The following is a 20,164-nucleotide window of genomic DNA, read 5'->3' as shown; positions in this document are numbered from 1 at the left end:
AATGGGTACAGTGGCGGCAATCAATGTTTTTTTTTCAGTTTGTTTGCACCTTTCCCCCCCCCCCCCCAAAGATTTTGAGCACCAACCGCCACTGGTGAGGAGTGAGGGTTATTCCCCCTTTGGATAGTTGTCACTGGAACCTGACAAGGGTTCTTACACTTTTCTACTCTTTCCAAAAATAAAAAAAGATTGGGGCATATATATGATTTCAGATTGCTCAGTTTGTCCTTTTTCAGTTGGAATGTGACCTGCTAGTGAACAAACAACTGGTTTGAGAAACAGGAAAATTTGAAATTTAAATCGCTGACATGTTTTATTCTAAGCCATGAGGAAAACTGCCAACTTCTCTCTCATCAACCGGGACTCAACACATTCTAAAAATATGTCACGTGATGCCAATTTAAACTAAACCTGTAATAGAGTTATGCCAGGAAAACCAAGATTGGCAGTGTACAGGACCTCCTCAGTCTGATTTGTCCCAGTGTACTGGACCCCCCCAGAAAATGCTACGTATATATCTGAAAGGGAGCCATGTACTTGTGTGTCCCCATTGGGTAGATTTCCTTTTCACCGAAGCAGAAAGAGAGGGAAACCTTCCTAATGAATTTTTAGAGCGCTCCAGCAGTGGATAGGGAGGTAGGTGATATTGTCCAAGGTGGAACAGAAACTTTCTGTACAGCTTCACTTTTAATCTGCCTGCCACATACCTGCCAAGACCCACTAGAAAAAATAGAAACATAGAAGGATGATGGCAGAAAAAGATCAAGTAGTCCATCGAATCTGCCCATTTTTTTGGGGGGGGGGGGCTTCTTTTTTAATTCTTTAACCACTTGAGGACCCCTTCACGCCGATATACGTCAACAGAAGGGCACGGCTGGGCACAGGCACGTACAGGTACGTGATATACGTCAACAGAAGGGCACGGCTGGGCACAGGCACGTACAGGTACCTGATATACATTGGCAGAAGGGCACGACTGGGCACAGGCACGTACAGGTACGTCGCCTTTAAGAGCCTAGCCGTGGGTCACACACGCTCGCGACCTAGTCATGAGCTCCGTGACTGCGCCCGCGATCGCCGCCAGTGTCCCGTGATCAGGTCACAGGAGCTGAAGAACGGGGAGAGGTGAGTGTAAACAAACCTTCCCCGTTCTTCTCTGTGGCTTGTCACTGATCGTCTGTTCCCTGTCATAGGGAACGACAATCAGTGATGTCACACGTCCAGCTACCCCCCCTACAGTAAAAAAAACACAATAGGACACACTTAACCCCTTTAGCGCCCCCTAGTGGTTAACCCCTTCACTGCCTTTGTCATTTTCACAGTAACAGTGCATTTTTATAGCACTTTTCGCTGAAATGAAAATAACAATGGTTCCAAAAATGTGTCAAAAGTGTCCGATGTGTCCGCCATAATGTCGCAGTCACTAAAAAATCGCTGATCGCCGCCATTACTAGTAAAAAAAAAATTATTAATAAAAATACCATAAAACTATCGCCTATTTTGTAAACACTATAACTTTCGCGCAAACCAATCAATAAACGCTTATTGCGATTCTTTTACCAAAAATATGTAGAAAAATACGTATCGGCCTAAACTGAGGAAAACATTTTTTTTATATGTTTTTTGGGAATATTTATTATAGCAAAAAGTTAAAAATATAGAATTTTTTTTAAATTGTCGCTCTATTTTTGTTTATAGCGCAAAAAATAAAAACCGCAGAGGTGATCAAATACCACCAAAACGAAGCTCTATTTGTGGGGAAAAAAGGACACCAATTTTGTTTGGGAGCCACGTCGCACGGCCGCGCAATTGTCAGTTTAAGCGACGCAGTGCCGAATCGGAAAAAGGGGCCAGGTCCTTTACCTGCATAATGGTCTGGGTCTTAAGTGGTTAATTTTGTTTTATTGTTTTATTTTTTTTCCCTGTTAACTTTGTTGTTTGAACAGTGGAGACCCGTCCATACAGGGCACAGGGGCGGCGCCCCCCTAATCCATACGTCCTGGCCCCTAATCTAAATAAAAAAAAACATACAAAAGCATACTTGGGGGGGGGGGGGGGGGCACACCCTGAAAATGCTTTACATCTAAGATGGTGCTGCTATAAGACCAAAGACAACACAAAAGAGATTACAGCGTACACATGCAAAAATTTAATATATCCTGCAGGGCTAGTTAAAAGCACCTGAACATATTCAAAAATACAGGGGTTTGGTCACACTATATGCAGGGCGCCGGACGCATGGATTTTAATGGGAGTTTTTTTTTGTAAGAAGCACATGATTAGAGCCTGGGGCTCTAATTGGCTTAAAAAAAAGGTGGGCTGGGGGTGCGCATCAAAGCATATTCATGTGTTAGAATGGCCCAGTCAAAGTTCAGACCTAAATCCAATTGAGAATCTGTGGCAAGACTTGAAAATTGCTGTTCACAGATACTCTCCATCCAATCTGACAGAGCTTGAGCTATTTTGCAAAGAAGAATGGGCAGAAATGTCTCTCTCTAGATGAGCAAAGCTGGTAGAGACATCCCCAAAAAGACTTGCAGCTGTAATTACAGAGAAAGGAGGTTCTACAAAGTATTGACTCGGGGAAGGCTAAATACAAATGTACGTCACACTTTTCACATATTTATTTGTAAAAAAAAAATGTGAAAACCATTTATCACTTTTCATCCACTTCACAATTATGTGCCACTTTGTGTTGGTCTATCACATAAAATCCCAATAAAATACATTTATGTTTTTGATTGTAACATGACAAAATGGAGAAAATTTCAAGGGGTATGAATACTTTCCCAAGGCACTGTAGGTACGAGTGACAATCATCATTAACACATTGTACACTACATAACCCCTTAGCAGAGACCTCAGGTCTAAAGAGGCAATATATAATGGCCAAAAGCACTATGAGCAAGAGTTTTTTCCTGCAAAAACAATAGTGCTTTCAAGCTTAGACATCATACATGAATTATTAACCACTTAAGGACCGGACCAATATGCTGCTAAATGACCCAATGGGTTTTTACGATTCGGCACTGCGTCGCTTTAACAGACAATTGCGCGGTCGTGCGACGTGGCTCCCAAACAAAATTGGCGTCCTTTTTTCCCCACAAATAGAGCTTTCTTTTGGTGGTATTTGATCACCTCTGCGGTTTATATTTTTTGCTCTATAAACAAAAATAGAGCGACAATTTTGAAAAAAATGCAATATTTTTTACTTTTTGCTATAATAAATATCCCCCAAAAACATATATACATTTTTTTTCCTCAGTTTAGGCCGATACGTATTCTTCTACCTATTTTTGGTAAAAAAAAAAGCAATAATCGTTTATCGGTTGGTTTGCGCAAAATTTATAGCGTTTAGAAAATAGGGGATAGTTTTATTGCATTTTTATTATTTATTTTTTTTACTACTAATGGCGGCGATCATCGTTTTTTTTCATGACTGAGACATTATGGCGGACACTTCAGGCAATTTTGACACATTTTTGGGACAATTGTCATTTTCACAGCAAAAAATGAATTTAAATTGCATTGTTTATTGTGAAAATGACAGTTGCAGTTTGGGAGTTAACCACAGGGGGCGCTGTAGGAGTTAGTGTTCACTTAGTGTGTGTTTACAACTGTAGGGGGGTGTGGCTGTAGGACTGACATCATCGATCGAGTCTCCCTATAAAAGGGATCACTCGATCGATACGCCGCCACAGTGAATCACGGGGAAGCCGTGTTTACACACGGCTCTCCCCGTTCTTCAGCTGCGGGGAGCGATCGCGACAGAGCGGCTATAAACGAATAGCCGCGTTGTCGTCCCGGATCGCTCCCCGAGGGAATCCGACCGACGCATGTAGCGGGGGGGGGGGGGTCCAGATCGGACCCCCGACCCGCGGAAAGGCAGGGACGAACAGGTACGCCAATGTGCCTGTACGTGCCATTCTGCCGACGTAAATCTACATGCGGTGGTCGGGAAGCGGTTAAAAAACAAAATAAATAATGTTATAGGGACCTACAATCAAGTGATTTTGGCTACCCCAACATTTGGGGGTGAAAAACATTCATCCGGGCACTTCTGGAAATTTTTTCTTCAAACAGCGGTTTGTAATATTGATAAGCACCCTTATGCCGCGTACACACGACCGTTTTTCCTGTCATGCAAAAAAACAATGGTTCGTCGTGATTCCTCTCAAGCCTGCCTTGCATACACACGTTCATGAAAAAAAAACGTTCGAGCAAAGCACGGTGACGTACAACACGTACAACGGCACTATAAAGGGGAAGTTCCATTCGAATGGCGCCACCTTTTGAGCCGCTTTTGCTAATTACTGAGCAGCTCATTTTTTTTCCCCCTCGGAAAAGCATACACACGAGCGGTTTTCGCGACGAGAAAAAAAACGGCGGGAAAAACGACGAGAAAAAATAGAGCAGGTTCTAATATTTTTGCGGGCAGTTTCTCGTTGAGAAAATTGCTATGGAGCATACACACGACCTGTTTTCACGACCAATCTAAAAAATTACAGTTTTCTCGTCATGAAAAATGGTCGTGTGTACGGGGCATTATATGCTAGATATTATGAAATCCTTACGTACGAATGAGACCGCTACTAGAGAATGTTTTATTGTCTTTGTTGGAGACATTGCCTCTTATTCCCGTCCCCAGTGACAGTGTATGCGCTCTTTCAGACAGGCAAATGAGCAATGGTTTTATAACCCCCTCCCCGCCGCCCACCCGAATTCAAACATTGCCGCTCAACTGGGCATGCCACTACAGCATACAGCATGCCATGGGTTTGAAGTTTTGCTTCGTGGCTATGGAATATTTTACTTGGGCTGCAGAGTTTGACAGGTGGCACCGCCTAAACCGCAACCAAATGCTTGGCTCGCAGTTGCGGCGCAGTCCCGCAAAGCAAAACTGACATTCGGCAACATGAAAACGTGAGAATTTTTTTTTACAAAAACATGCATAAGGAGGTGACTGCAGCACCTTCTGAAAGTCTATCAAAATCTGCAATACAGGCCTTTTAAACGCAATTCACCACAGATCACTTTTCAGAGGGTGGCAAGTTTACTGCATGCCTTAAAGCTGCATTCCAGGAATTCAGCTCCGTTGTAAAAAATGAAGGCATGCTATGCATAACACCTCCTGGGCTTAGCGCTATTACTTATAAATGGCAGCTTTATAGTACTCCCAGAAGAGCTATTGATGTAGTTCCTGAATACCGACTATGATCTTTCTGACCTCTGCCACTTGAACAGGAGAGTTGCTGCAGTTTCTAAACAACACAAAATACACATTCACAAAGTACAAAGGCTTCTATGAATGGGCAACAGGGGTGCATAGCTGCTCTAGATGTTTCTCTCCTCCCGTATCATGGATTGCCTCTTTGGCAAAGCAATAAACCCGTCAAATGTAAATGATAGAAAGAAGTCCAGGAGATGTCATGCAGCATCTTGGACTTAAAGTGGAGTTTCACTCAAAAATGGAACTTCCGCTTTTCCGGTTTCTCCCCCCCCTCTGGTGTCACATTTGGCACCTTTCAGGGGGGAGAGGAGAGCGGATACCTGTCTAATACAGATATTTGCTCCCACTTCCAGCGATAGATCGCTGCACATTCCGTGGCTATCTACGCCATGTCCGACCCCTCCCCTGTCCCCTCTCGCTGTCTTCTGGGAGACACACCGGTCCCAGAAGACAGCAGGGACCAGTGAGGACACGCAGAGCTACTCACGCATGTGCAGTAGGGAACCAGGCTGTGAAGCTGCAAGGCTTTACTTCCTGATTCTCGTGAAGATGCCGGTGCCTGCACCCGGGAGCCAAGGGACAGATCGGCTTTGGGTGAGGACATCGCGGGCACCATGGACAGGTAAGTATCCTAATATTAAAAGTCAGCAGCTGCAGTATTTGAAGCTGCTGACTTTAAAAAAAAAAAATTGTCGGAACTCAAAGTGTGCCTTCTCTTTTTACAAAGTGGCTGAATTCCTGGAATTCAACTTTAAAGAAGCCTGTCAGCTTTAACTACTTGAGCCCCGGGCCATAGCCAAATGACGACGGCAAGGTGGCTCTATAAATCCCGGCCGCCGTCTTTTGACGTCTTCGTGTTCTCCGGCGCCTCCTCGAGATGCCGATGCGCGTGCCTGGCGGCCACGATGTCCGCTAGGTACCCGCGATCGGCAATGACAGAGCAGTCTAGTAAAAAAATAAAAATAAAAAAATGTCAGAATTCTATCCCCTATTTGTAGCCACTATAACTTGTGCACAAACCAAACACTATACGCTTATTGCGATTTTTTTTTTTTACCAAAAATATGTAGAATACATATCGGCCAAAACTCAGAAAAAAAAATGTTTTTTAAAAAACAAATTGTGTTTTTTATTTAAAATTGTCGCTCTTTTTTTGTTTATATTGCAAAAAATAAAAACCGCAGAGGTGATCAAATACCACCAAAAGAAAGCTCTATTTGTGGGAAAAAAAGGACGTCAAGTTTGTTTGGGAGGCACGTCGCACGACCGCGCAATTTTAATTTAAAGCGACGCAGTGCTGAAAGCTGAAATTTCGCCTGGGCAGGAAGGGGGTATATGTGCCCAGTAAGCAAGTGGTTAAACTTGCTTTTACAAATCTCAAAAACATTCACTATAGCATAAATGAACTCTGAACCTCACTTACAGTTTCGCACTTGACATCACCCGGGCTCTGCCCTACGCGTTACGTCACGAGTCATGTGACTTCAGAAAAGTTTTATTATTTATTTATGTGTAGGTAATTATATCATTCAAGAAATAGTGGCATGTTTGTACTTTATTCACTTTATACATAGACAATACATTGGTTTGTTTTGCTTTTGTTGTTTTTTTCTCTTTTTATGCAGCAGCATCTGATTTTCCTATTAATCTATAATAGTTTTTGCGGCGGGTGGGTAGTACAGGAGTATACATATAATTTTAATTTCAGAAATAAACCCTTGCAGTGCAGGTTTCTATACCGTCACACCATCTGTGATTTAAAAAAAGGTTTTACTGACTTTGGGCTTCAGCGTTTTCACCAAACACCACACTGTGTGCTGAGACATTCAGGCTATACTGATGTAAGTGCAACATGTGTAACAAGTAGGTTAGCCAGTCAGCTTTTCTATTATAACACATAGCACAACTGTTCCAAAACTAATAATGTTTTTTGGGCTGTCATTTTACATGCATGCTCATTGTTTCCATTTTCCTTCCAAGAACATGTACAGTGCCAGGTCTGGGTTGTAACAGCAAATTTTAAGAGGGCTAAAGCTTGCTAATTCAAGTTAACATTGCCAAGCTGTAAACCCAGCCAGTTCACATGGAAATGCGCCCAGTGCTTTTTCTTGCTAGAAATGTCCACTAGCGGGGCTTGCTCGGGTTCACACTTCTTCTGGTCTCAAAAACTTCAGTCAAAGGGAATGTATTAAAACGGCTGCCATGTGAATGTACTGCCAATCTGGAAAACGCGTACCTCTTTTATCCCAACTAACGCATTTTAAAAATAAATTGTGATGGTTTTCTTCCATTTAGGACCAGCACACTACATGGGGTCTCGGTTCAGGAAAATCAGGCATGTGTGGGCACTATGGGCCAGATTCACAAAAGGGATACGACGGCGTATCTCCTGATACGCCGTCGTATCTCTGTTTCTAACTATGCGACTGATTCATAGAATCAGTTACGCATAGCTAGCCCTAAGATCCGACAGGTGTAATTGTTTTACACTGTCGGATCTTACGATGCAATACCGCGGCCGCCGCTGGGTGGAGTTCGCATCGTATTCCAGCGTCGGGTATGCAAATTAGCAGTTACGGCGGATCCACGACGGATTTTCGCGTTCGCTACGTCGTCCGTAGTCAAGTTTCCCGTCGCAATTTTAGTCGTTATTTGACCTGCCCTAACTTTACACAGCAATCGTATTGCTGTATAAAGTATGGCCGTCTTTCCCGCGTCAAAATTTAAAAATTAACGTTGTTTGCGTAAGCCGTACGGGAATACGGAATTACGCTACGCGTGTCGGCGTTCGAAAAAATTACGCCACTGCGCGCAAAGCATGGCGGGAATTCCAAAACGGAGCATGCGCAGTAGGTCCAGCGCGGGAGCGCGCCTAATTTAAATGCACACGCCCATTTAAATTACGGCGTAGTTTTCATCGCAAGTACAATCAGGCACTTGCGATGAAAACTTGCGGCGGTGTAACGTATCTACGATACGTTACGCCGCCGCACTTCTACCTGAATCTGGCCCTATATTTGTCAGATCTTCAGGTATTTTGCTCTTTGAAATTGTGTAGCGCTTTCTTTTGTTATAATCGTTATGTACAGTTTTCCAATACAAATACATCAATGATATAAAATACATATAAATAAAGAACACAGACTCAAACATAACCCCCCCCAAATAAGACAATCCCATTTCTACCACACAGGATAATCCTCACCATTCCTCCCCACTCAACCTGTATAAAATATTTACACCTTAGGCCCCATACACACGGGAGGATTTATCCGCGGATACGGTCCAGCGGACCGTTTCCGCGGATAAATCCTCTCGAGGATTTCAGCAGATTTTAATGCGATGGAGTGTACTCACCATCGCATTGAAATCCGCGCCGAAATCCTCTGGCGATGACGTGTCGCGCCGTCGCCGCGATTATGACGCGGCGACGTGCGCGACGCTGTCATATAAGGAATTCCACGCATGCCTCGAATCATTACGACGCATGCGGGGGATCCCTTCGGACGGATGGATCCGGTAAATCTATACAGACCAGCGGATCCATCCGTTGGGATGGATTCCAGCAGATGGATTTGTTTGGCATGTCAGCAAATATCCGATCTGCTGGAATCCATCCCAGGGGAGATATATCCGCGGAAACAAATCCGCTGGAGTGTACACACCATAGGATCTATCCGCTGAAACCCATTTGCTGGGATTTTTCAGCGGATGGATTCTATCGTGTGTACGGGGCCTTAAAGCGGGGTTCCAACCACAATTAGCATTTTTTAAATGTATGTCCTTTCATCATGCTTTTTTATAATATCAATCCGGTCACTTACTATTTTACAATCCGCCGCCGCTCCGCATAGTTATTCAAAAAAGATAGGCCCGGATTTACGTAGAAGAGCGCATCTTTGTGCGGGCGTAACGTATCCTATTTACGTTACGCCTCCGCAATTTTGACAGGCAAGTGCAGTATTCACAAACCAAAGCTGCGGCGGCGTAGCGTAAATAGGCCGGCGTAAGCCCACCTAATTCAAATGTGGAAGATGTGGGCGTGTGTTATGTATTTATTGTGACCCCACATAAATGACGCTTTTTACGAACGGCACATGCGCCGTCCGTGAAAGTATCCCAGTGCGCATGCTCCAAATTAACCCGCAAGAAGCCATTGCTTTCGACGTGAACGTAAATGACGCCCAGCCCTATTCGCGAACGACTTACGCAAACAACGTAAAACGTGAAAAATTCTACGCTGTTCCGACGTCCATACCTAACATTGCTACGCCTCATAGAGCAGGGGTAACTTTACGCCGGAAAAATCTTTATGTAAACGGTGTATCTGTACTGCGACGGCTGGGTGTACGTTCGTGAATATGCGTATCTAGCTGATTTACATATTTCTAGGCGTAAATCAGCGTGCACGCCCCTAGCGGCCAGCGTAAATATGCAGTTAAGATACAACGGCGTAGGAGACTTACGCTGGTCGTATCTTATACAAATTCTGGCATATCTGATTCTTTGAATCAGGCGCCAAGATACGATGGCGTATCTGGAGATACGCTGTCGTATCTCCTACGTGAATCTGGGCCATAGTTTATAAACTGTCCACACCGTTGTCATTTTGCTTGTGGGCATTGTGAAGCCTACAGGCACTTACTTCCTGGAAGTCTTGGATGGGGAGTGATAATTGGGTAGCGCACTGCATCCTGGGAAATGATGACACACATTTCCCAGGAGCATTAGAGGGAGATGATGTCAGAATCCTAGGTGATTCCAAAGGCATATTTCGTGGGACCGCATTGCAACAGGCATTTCCAGATGAGTAAAAAACATATTTTTTTCTTTTTTAGGTCTAATGACCACAATAATGAAAAACATTTTTGGGATGGAAACTCCACTTTAAATACTTCAGCCCCGGAAGGATTTATCCCCTTAATGACCAGGCCATTTTTTGTGATACGGCACTGTGTTATTTTATCTGACAATTGCGCGGTTGTGCGACGATGTACCCAAATAAAATTGATGTCTTTTTTTCTCCCCACAAATAGAACTTTCTTTTGGTGGTATTTGATCACCTCTGCTAATTTCTGCTATAAAACAAATTTTAAAATTCTAAAAATCGAATTTCTTCATCAATTTAGACAAATTTGTATTCTGTTACATATTTTTGGTAAAAACAATAAGCGTATATTGATTGGGTTATGCAAAAGTTACAAAATAGAGCTGGGATTTTTAGCAGGACTGCGACATTGCGGCGGACAGATCGGACACCTAATTGACATTTTTGACACTTTCTTTGGGAACCAGTGACATTATTACAGTGATCAGTGCTTAAAATATGCACTGACATTGTACTAATAACACTGGCAGGAAGGAGGGGTTGTAAACATAAAAATAACAAACATCTCTATACCTACCTGCTCAGCCTCTGTGCAATGGAATTGCAGAGAGCGACTCTGAACCTCCTCTTCTCAGGTCCCCCGCCGTCGCTCTTGTCCCCTCCTCTCTGTCCAGTGCCCCAGTGACTGCAATTCACGGGGCCCTATAGCAAAATGGTAATAGGGTCCCTGAGCAACCCCTCTCTGTGACACCTTACCATGTCAGTTGGGTCACTAGTGTAAATATACTGTATCCAGTGTATGCGGTGCAACAGCTTTTTGAACCCTTTTCCACTGCATACAGCTGCTCATTGTAATCAGTTACAGGATGCCACATGGGTAACATGCACACACATTGATGTACAAACTTGGATGGAGAATACGACTTTTTTCAGGATTACAGACCTCAAATATCATTTCTTTCTAACTGAGAAGACATTCTGGGATTTTTTTTATCCCAGGGAATACTGTTTTAGGCCTACAGGGTTAATATCAAAGTTATGGCCAGGGTGTCCAAAAGCTCTAAAGGCAACAAATCTACTCACTGATAGAGGAGATGCAAAGGAGGCCTGCGACCAGGGCCGTCTTAATAGCATCATGGGCCCCTGGACAAAGTAATGCTCTGGGGCCCCTACAATGATGACGGTGCAGGTAAACAGACATCAAGTAGGTAGGAGGCACACTGCCTCCCCTGTGTATCTATCACTCTCAGTGCCATCATGGGCCCCCCAATTTTGGGGCAGCGTGGGCTCAAAGACCAGCTGCTTTGGGGAAAGTGCAGGGGCCCCTCATGCAGCTGGGGCGCCTGGGCAGTGCCCAGGTGTGCCCTCTCATTAAGACAGCCCTGCCTGCGACTAGCAACATTATGGCACCAAAGCATGATACTGTGTTTCCAATGTCAGCTCTTCTGGAATGGTGACATCAAAAATGCTCTTTCGTGGGTCGTCCCTTTCCCAACCTTCAGGTCCAATAGCAGCCTCTTGGACTGCTATGACTATAGTTACACCACCAGCTGTGCTTGGACTCAAAAGGCTTTAGTACATATAAACTTTTGCGCTTATTGCACTGTTTATGAACCTGTTCTATTATTTGACCTTTCAATTTGTAAGAATGCTGACTTTTTTTTGGAACATGCACACTATATTCAACTCTATTGTAAGATAAAGAAGAACAGGCTTCAACTCAAATCCCTGCCCATCAGCCATGTCCCTGTGACATTATTCACCCACATTGGGCTTAGAGCCAGTCCACACCAGAACGCATATTTCCCGCACCACATTTAAAATGCCCTGCAGTTGCGGTCTGCAGCGGGTTTCAATGTTAACCTAATGACACTCAAAATTAAAGTGGCAAACACTGTGCATTTGCCTGTACTGGATCGCATGGTACAGTATTACCATATGATCTGGTACCAGGGGCGGACTGACCATTGAGTCACTCGGGCACTGCCCGAGGGCCCCATGCCACTAGGGGGCCCCATCAGGGTTGTCAGGCTCAGTAAAACCAGGGACAGTATGTCAAAAATCTATGTTTTTTTTAGATCTGTCCCTGATATGTCCGAAACCGACATGCTTTTCATGTGAAAATCCCAAGATTTTAGTTGCCCCACCTCTGCACTGCCTCCTGGCGTGGTGGCCATCTGTAAGCCCAGGGGCCCCATAATCTTCTATTGCCCGGGGGCCCCATGAGTTGTCAGTCCGCCCCTGTCTGGTACCTGCACGTTTTTAAAGTAGTGCATGTACCACTTTTGGTGTGGTCTGCCGAAATTTCAACTCATTCAAAGGAATGGGCTGATATCACACTGCACCCGGATTGCATGTCCATTGCATAGAAACATGCAGTGCCTTTCCTGTGCAATAGGGAGAGTCTTTTGCCTGGTGCACTTTGTTGATATTGAACTGATAAGCAGCAAGATCTATAGCTCTTCATTCACGTGTCTATTGTAGATATATCATTGGGTGTTGAGGCCAAATAATTACGTTTTAGTCTGATCTGACCACCTTAAACACACCTTGAAGATTTTGAGGCCACACTGAAAAAGGTATTGTGGTCAGATGAGACTAAAAATTTATTATTTGGCCTCAATACCAAACAATACATTTGTCTGAAATCCAAAACAGCTCAACATTTTCAAACGTTGCACCTTTTCTCTTTTTTACTTCCTTATCCAGCTTGTATTTCTCATCTACTTCTCTCCTACTTAGACCCTACTCTATTATTAACTATACTTACAACAATATCCTAATAGCTTTCTTAAAACCATATAATAAAACTATTACAAATTTGAAATAAAACAATTTAAATCAATGTCAATATTTAATCCATTTGGGACCAAAGCACATAGGCCCAGATTCACAAAAGAAATACGACGGCGTATCTCCTGATACGCCGTCGTATCTCTGTTTTAGGGTCTTCCTAACTATGCGACTGATTCATAGAATCAGTTACGCATAGATAGCCCTAAGATCCGACAGGTGTAATTGTTTTACACTGTTGGATCTTAGGATGCAATACCTCAGCCGCCGCTGGGGGGAGTTTGCGTCGTAAACAAGCGTCGGGTATGCAAATTAGTAGTTATGGCTATCCACGTCTAGTTTCCCGTCGCAAAGTTGGTTGTCATTTTTGCGATGCCCTAACTTTACACAGCACACGTATGTGCTGTATAAAGTATGGCCGTTGTTCCCGCGTCGAAATGTGAACATTTTTGGTCCTTGCGTAAGACGTCCGGGAATACGAAAGTACGCTACGCACGTCGCCGTTCGAAAAAATTACGTCACTTCACGCAAAGCACGGCGCAGTAGGTCCAGTGCGGGAGCGCGCCTAATTTAAATGGCACACGCCCCTTTGAATTACGCGGGCTTACGCCGGAGGCCGCCAGTGTAAGTTTTCATGCAAGTGCTTTGAGAATCAGGCACTTGCGATGAAAACTTGCGGCGGTGTAACGTATCTACATTACACCGCCGCGATTCTACGTGAATCTGGGCCTTAGTTTGTGTATCCATTTAGTTTGAGGCACTTTTTTCATATCTATACCCCTTCAGTGTTTCACGACTTTATCTTATCTGTGAAAACCTAGCCCACTGGGATCCTCGTCATGTACTTCTTTAAAATGCCTTGATAAAAATAACATAAGGATAAGAAAGGGTTAAAGATGGTATAAGTGTAGTGGAATGAACGGTGCCTGTACCGCTACCTGAAAATGTCATATGACGAAATGTGTAGGAACAGCACTAACCGTCACTGACTTAAAAAAGATTTTATGTAATGTAGGCATTTTCTATTTCTTCCTGTGGCCAATCTGAATTGTGAGCATTGTGATCTAAGCTCAACAAGAGTTTAAAGGAGCAAGATCCCTTTTAGGAAAAGCGCTATTTGACCACTTTTTTGGCGAAACTTGGGAGTCAGATACTGCAGCATTGGCAGCATTGGAGTGCTGCTGATCCATTATGGTAACCGGTTTGTTGTTATTGGGTACTTTTTGTTACATGGCCTCAATTTCTAGTTTTATGTCAGACCAATTCTTTGAAAAGGGCCCTTAAATGGCCGTACGGCCTTTCTGATAACTTTTAAAACAGAACCCAACAGCAGCAAAGTTTTGACCTGAGTGGGCTTTTAAGACCACTACCTTTTGTCTGACTGTTTATCGTTGAAACAGGTAAAAAAGCCATTATACCTTGTGATTTTCATAGGAAAAATAGATTTCATATTAACAATTTTTTTTCATTTGAGAACTTTTAATACCTTATTGTTGGCCAAGTAGAGATAACTGAGATTTTCCAGCTGTTCAAAAAGGTCATCAGGAATTCCTTAGGTAAAGAAAAAGGAAATGTAATTATTAGAATGATAGCCATTTAAATGTGATTTATACTCCATGAACTCATGATATAGTGTCTTAAGGGAAACCAGTGCTAAAAGTCTGCTGCTGTTGCTGAACTCTTGCAAGTGGAAATATTAGTTGCCTGGCAGCCATGCTAATTTTATGGCTTCAATATTTCCTAAATCATTGACTAAAGCCCTGTACACACGATCTGTCTATCCGATGAAAACGGTCTGATGGACCGTTTTCATTGGTTATCCGATGAAGCTGACTGATGGTCAGTCGTGCCTACACACCATCGGTTAAAAAAACGATCGTATCAGAACGCGGTGACGTAAAACACAACGACGTGCTGAAAAAAATGAAGTCCAATCCTCCCAAGCATGCGTCGACTTAATTCTGAGCATGCGTGGATTTTTAACCGATGGACGTGCCTACAAACGATCGCTTTTTTTCTATCAGTTAGGTATCCATCGGTATCCATACATAACATTGAGTACGCCTCATAACAGTAGCTTTAACTATACACCGGAAAAAGCCGAATGCAAACGACGTAAAAAAATTCGCCGGCCGGACGTACGTTCATGGATCCCAGTAACTAGCTAATTTGCATACTCGGAATTCGACGGAAACGCCACCTATCGGCCGGCGGAAATAATGCATCTACGATCAGACGGCGTACTAAGATGTACGCCTGTCGGATCCATCCGAGATGCCGTCGTATCTTGTTTTGTAGATACAAAACAAAGAACCGACGCGCAAAATTTGAAATTACGCAGCGTATCAATAGATATGCCGGCGTAATTGTTCTGTGGATCTGCCCTGATGAGTTTAGCTTTATTTGGATATAACCATCCCTGTCAAATATCTTTACTGTATCTTTTTCATAACTTTACTGATCTGCTGTAGGCTAGGTACTTGATAACCTCACATGTATAGTAACTGTTCCTAGACAGTGGTGACAATAATGTGCGCTAATTTAACTGCTTGCCAACCAGCGAACGACTATATACGTCGAGAGCATGGCACGGACAAGCTGAAAGACGTATAAATATGTCCCCTTTAAGAAGTGGCATTGTGGATGCGCGCGCCTGCCGGGAGCTCCGTGACTCCAACCACGGGTCTCACGGACTCGATGTCCGCAGACATACCCGCGATCGTGTCACGGTGAGGAAGAACGGGGAAATGCTTATGTAAACAAGCATTTCCCCAGTCTTCCTAGTGACAGGACAGTGTACACAGCTTCCTGTAATCGGAAGCTGTGATCACTGTACCCCATCCCCCCTACAGTTAGAACACATCCCTAGGCACACTTAACCCCTTCAGTGCCACCTAGTGGTTAACCCCTTCACTGCCAGTGTCATTTTCACAGTAATCAGTGCATCTTTATAGCACTGATCGCTGTAAAAATGACAATGGTCCCAAAAATGTGTCAAAAATGTTCGATGTGTCTGCCATAAAGTCGCAGTCACAATAAAAATCACAGATTGCTGCCATTACTAGTAAAAAAATAAAATAATAATAATAAAAATGCCATAATTCTATTCCCTATTTTGTAGACGCTATAACTTTTGCGCAAACCAATCAATATACGCTTTTTGTGATTTTTTTTTTTTTACCAAAAATAAGTAGAAGAATACGTATCGGCCTAAACTGAGGAAAACATTTTTTTATCAATTTTTTGGGGATATTTATTATAGCAAAAAGTAAAAAATATTGATTTTTTTTCAAAATTGTCGCTTTATTTTTGTTTATAGCGCAAAAAAAAAAAACCGCTCAAAAAAACGCTCAAAAAAAAAATCAAGCTCTATTTGTGGAAAAAAAAAAGAAAAACTATTTTGTTTGGGAGCCATGTCGCACGACCGCGCAATTGTCAGTTAAAGCAAAGCAGTGCCGAATCGCCAAAAGTGGCCTGGTCTTTGACCAGCAAAATGGTCCGGGGCTTAAGTGGTTAATTTTTTTACTGTTCTTACCTCTAGAAGTCAGGCGATTGTTCTGCAAGTTGAGGGTCTCTAATTTGTAAAGTCTGCTCAGATCCTCAGGAGGAATCTCTTCTATTTGGTTATTCTATATAACTTACAAGAAAGAAAGTCAGCACAAAGCATAGGAGTGCAGGGAGAGTGCAAACATACAAACATGAGAATAATTTAAAATGTATTAGGAGATTTTTATGGTGCCACAAATATGACAACAATTTAATAAAAAATATTAAATATTTTATTAATAGAAAGATATAAAAAAAGAGTGAAGATATGTTGACTCTCATTAACAGACAATATAACAGACAATATATATATTAACAGACAATATATATAAAATTATCACAACATGATAACAAATAATATACTAAAATCCCTAAAACTGCTGCTAGGCGCCAATATCTTGGACTGGATCTCAGCAGCCCCAGCAGGCTTGCCGTTGTCTCTCAATTTACACTGTATAGTAAAATAATTCTCTTTTATTACGGTGTTTAAGAGGGTACCTGGGGTGTAGGCTAGCTTCAGTATTTTCCTTTGTTCCTCCCCAGCAGCAGCATACAAATTTACATAGGGAAGTGAAGGGAGGGGCAGAGGAGCTGGGTCAGCATAGAAAGTACTTAACAATTCCATAAGGGGAAAGGGCTATGACGTGCAAAAAGGAGGAGGCTGTGCTAGGGAATTTTCTAGGCAGTTCAAAAGCACATTGCTTGAAAAAAAAAAATAACAATTTAAGGGATAAATACTGCAAGTAAGCATTTAATATACCGGTACTTGGTTTTCCTGTGTTTTTAATTGCAATTTTTAAGGTGGGGACAAGGTCTATTTAACCACTTGCTTACTGGGCACATAAACCCCCTTCGTGCCCAGGCGAAATTTCAGCTTCCGGCACTGCGTCGCTTTAACTGACAATTGCGCGGTCGTGCGACGTGGCTCCCAAACAAAATTGACGTCTTTTTTTCCCCACAAATAGAGCTTGGTGGTATTTGATCACCTCTGCGGTTTTTATTTTTTGCGCTATAAACCAAAAAAGAGCGACAATTTAAAAATATATATATATTTTTTACTTGTTGCTATAATAAATATCCCATTTTTTTTTAAACTATTTTTTTTCTCAGTTAAGGCCGATACGTATTTTTCGACGTATTTTTGTAAAAAAAAAAAAAAAAATCGCAATAAGCGACTGGTTTGCGCAAAAGTTATAGCGCCTACAAAATGGGGGATCATTCACATTTATACAGCGATCAGTGCTATAAAATGCACTAATTACTGTATAAATGTGACTGGCAGTGAAGGGGTTAACACTAGGGGGTGAGGAAGGGGTTAAATGTATTCCCTCATTGTGTTCTTACTGTGTGGGGGGAGGGGACTGACTGGGGGAGGTGACCGATCTATGTCCCTATGTACAAGAGACACAAATCGGTCTCCTCTCTCCCTCACAGCACGTGGAGCTCTGTGTTTACACACAGAGCTCCACGTCCTGCTGTGTTACCGACGATCGCGAGTGTCTGGCGGACATCGCGGCCGCCAGGCACTCGCATCGGCTCCCGAGCGATGCGCCGGGCACATTGTTTCCCCGCTGCGCGCCCCCAGGGGCGCGCACAGGGAACAACAACAGCAGGACGTCCATGGACGTCCACCCGGCACTTGAGAGCCGCGCTGTGGACGTCTTTCGACCATAGCGCGGATCTCAAGTGGTAAAAGAAGAGCCCAAGCTTCAAAATTAGAGAGAAATGTCTGGAGCTTTATTAAAGGTTTGAGCAATAGAAAGGAAGGCACACACACACACACACACACACGTCAGACGATGTGCAGAGGATATTGTCCATATTTATTTATTAATTTAATTGGTTTTCTATTATCTCTATTGTTGTTTGTTTAATCTATTTGTAATAAATTTATATTTTTTATATACTTCCGCCTTGCCTTTAAAGTCCGACCATCAATTGCTTTTTTTAGAGCAACTGTTTTCTCTTTTTTGTTTACTTTGGAAGAATAAATCACCTCTAATGTTAGGTGTCCTACGTGTGTCAATGCTACCTCATTATGTAAAACTATTCTAATTTTTTTTTACATTTTAGAATGGGGTCTTGATGGTCTTGAGACTGTCCATAATATTAAAGGGTGCCTCGACTGAAAAAAAAGGTTGAGAATCACTGATCTAAAGAAAGAAGACAATAATATAAGATAGAGACTACACTATACTGAAAATAGTGATCTAGCAAATATAACATATCTCGGTATTGAACTAAAAACAAATAATGCTGCGCTAATGTTATAAAATGTATCCAGACTCTTGGTGTGTCAATATTCCTGTGCAATAAATACCGACATACTCCAGTGCACCAACTGTATACAGCGTATATCAATAGAAAACCACGATGCTGCAGCTACTTTGTGCCTCTCCATGAAAGATACAAGCATCTTGCCAAACAAAACTGCCCGTCCCCTACGCATTACGTCACAGGGTCACGTGACTTATTGTGGTTTTATATTAATATACGCTGTATACAGTTGGTGCACTGTTTTATGCCCATATTTTAATAAATTGATTATAATTTTAAAACGATATAAGCACTATTTGGAGCTCTGTTTTCATATATACTGAGTCACAATGGAGGAACATCAATGGAGCAGCAAGGAGGAAAGCATGATATGTTAGTCCAGGGTGACTAAAAAGCCTATTCTGACCAAACCTAAAGGGGTTGTAAAGATTGTTTTTTTATTTTCTAAATAGGTTCCTTTAAGCTAGTGCATTGTTGGTTCACTTACCTTTTCCTTCGATTCGATAAATGTTTTTTTTTCTTTGTTTTCTTTGCCTGGATTTCTCACTTCCTGTTCCTCTTCAGTAAGCTGTTCTGTCTGACTAACCCCCAGCCAGAACGGCTCAGATGATGGGGGCAAGCTTACTGAGGAGAAACAGGAAGTGAGAAATTCAGACAAAGAAAAAAACATTTAGAAGGGAAATCGAAGGAAAAGGTAAGTGAACCAACAATGCATTAGTCCTAAGCAGGCATGTCCAAAGTCCGGCCCCCGGGCCAATTGCAGCCCCTGTTCCGGTTTAATATGCCCCCCCCCCCCCGGTAATTTGTATATATATATATATATATATATATATCTTTTGTGGCCCCCAGGCTGTCAGATTACCTATAGGAAAATCTCCTGTTTACTCAGTGGCATCTGTAATAAGAAGTCCTCTCTCCTGGGCTGCCATTGGACAACTCTTCTGTCTATCATAGGAGGCTGGACATTGTATTAAAGAGGCTGCTGTGTAAACAGGAGATTCTCCTGTATGTAATCTAATCTGTTGGCGCTTGTCCCGCACTCCCCCCCCCCTCCGAGACTGCAGATGGGCATCGATCAGGCTGCACTGATGGCAATGGTGAGGCTGCACTGAGGGCAATGGTGAGGCTGCATTCATGGCAATGGTGAAGCTGCAGATGGGCACTGATTAGGCTGCATTCATGGGCACTGACCCTTATTTTGCTTCACAGTTCTTTATTTTAAATTACATTTTTTTTCCTGAAACTTCCTTCCTTAAGTGAAGGAGCGTGTTTTACGCCGATAAATACGGTATATCCAAATAACATGCCCAAGCTCATCCTTAGTCCTGAGCGGCGATCAGGGATTCGTTGGAAAGATAGATAGATAGATAGATAGATAGATAGAGATAGATATATATATATATACAAATAACACGCCCCACCTCATCTCTTCACCACACACAGCCACAAAGGCAAGAGAATTCTTGTTGGACCGTGTATGAGGGGTCGGA

The 20,164-nt window shown here is 42.7% G+C and overlaps 1 protein-coding gene across 1 annotated transcript in view; it reads right to left on the bottom strand.

Annotated features, from left to right (window-relative positions):
• The window catches only part of PODN (podocan), a 55,279-nt gene that overhangs the window by 20,832 nt on the left and 14,283 nt on the right, over nucleotides 1-20,164 (bottom strand). Inside the window, exons 3-4 of the mRNA XM_040360456.1 lie at nucleotides 16,387-16,480; nucleotides 14,338-14,402 (exon numbers count right to left, since the gene is read on the bottom strand). Coding sequence (XP_040216390.1) covers nucleotides 14,338-14,402; nucleotides 16,387-16,480 — 159 coding nt within the window. The remainder of the gene's footprint in view (nucleotides 1-14,337; nucleotides 14,403-16,386; nucleotides 16,481-20,164) is intronic.

This window comes from Rana temporaria, chromosome 7 (assembly GCF_905171775.1).
Source record: "Rana temporaria chromosome 7, aRanTem1.1, whole genome shotgun sequence".
Taxonomy (NCBI): Eukaryota; Metazoa; Chordata; class Amphibia; order Anura; family Ranidae; genus Rana; species Rana temporaria.
The sequence above is the reverse complement of the archived record's forward strand: the minus strand, read 5'-3'. Positions and strand labels throughout refer to the sequence as shown.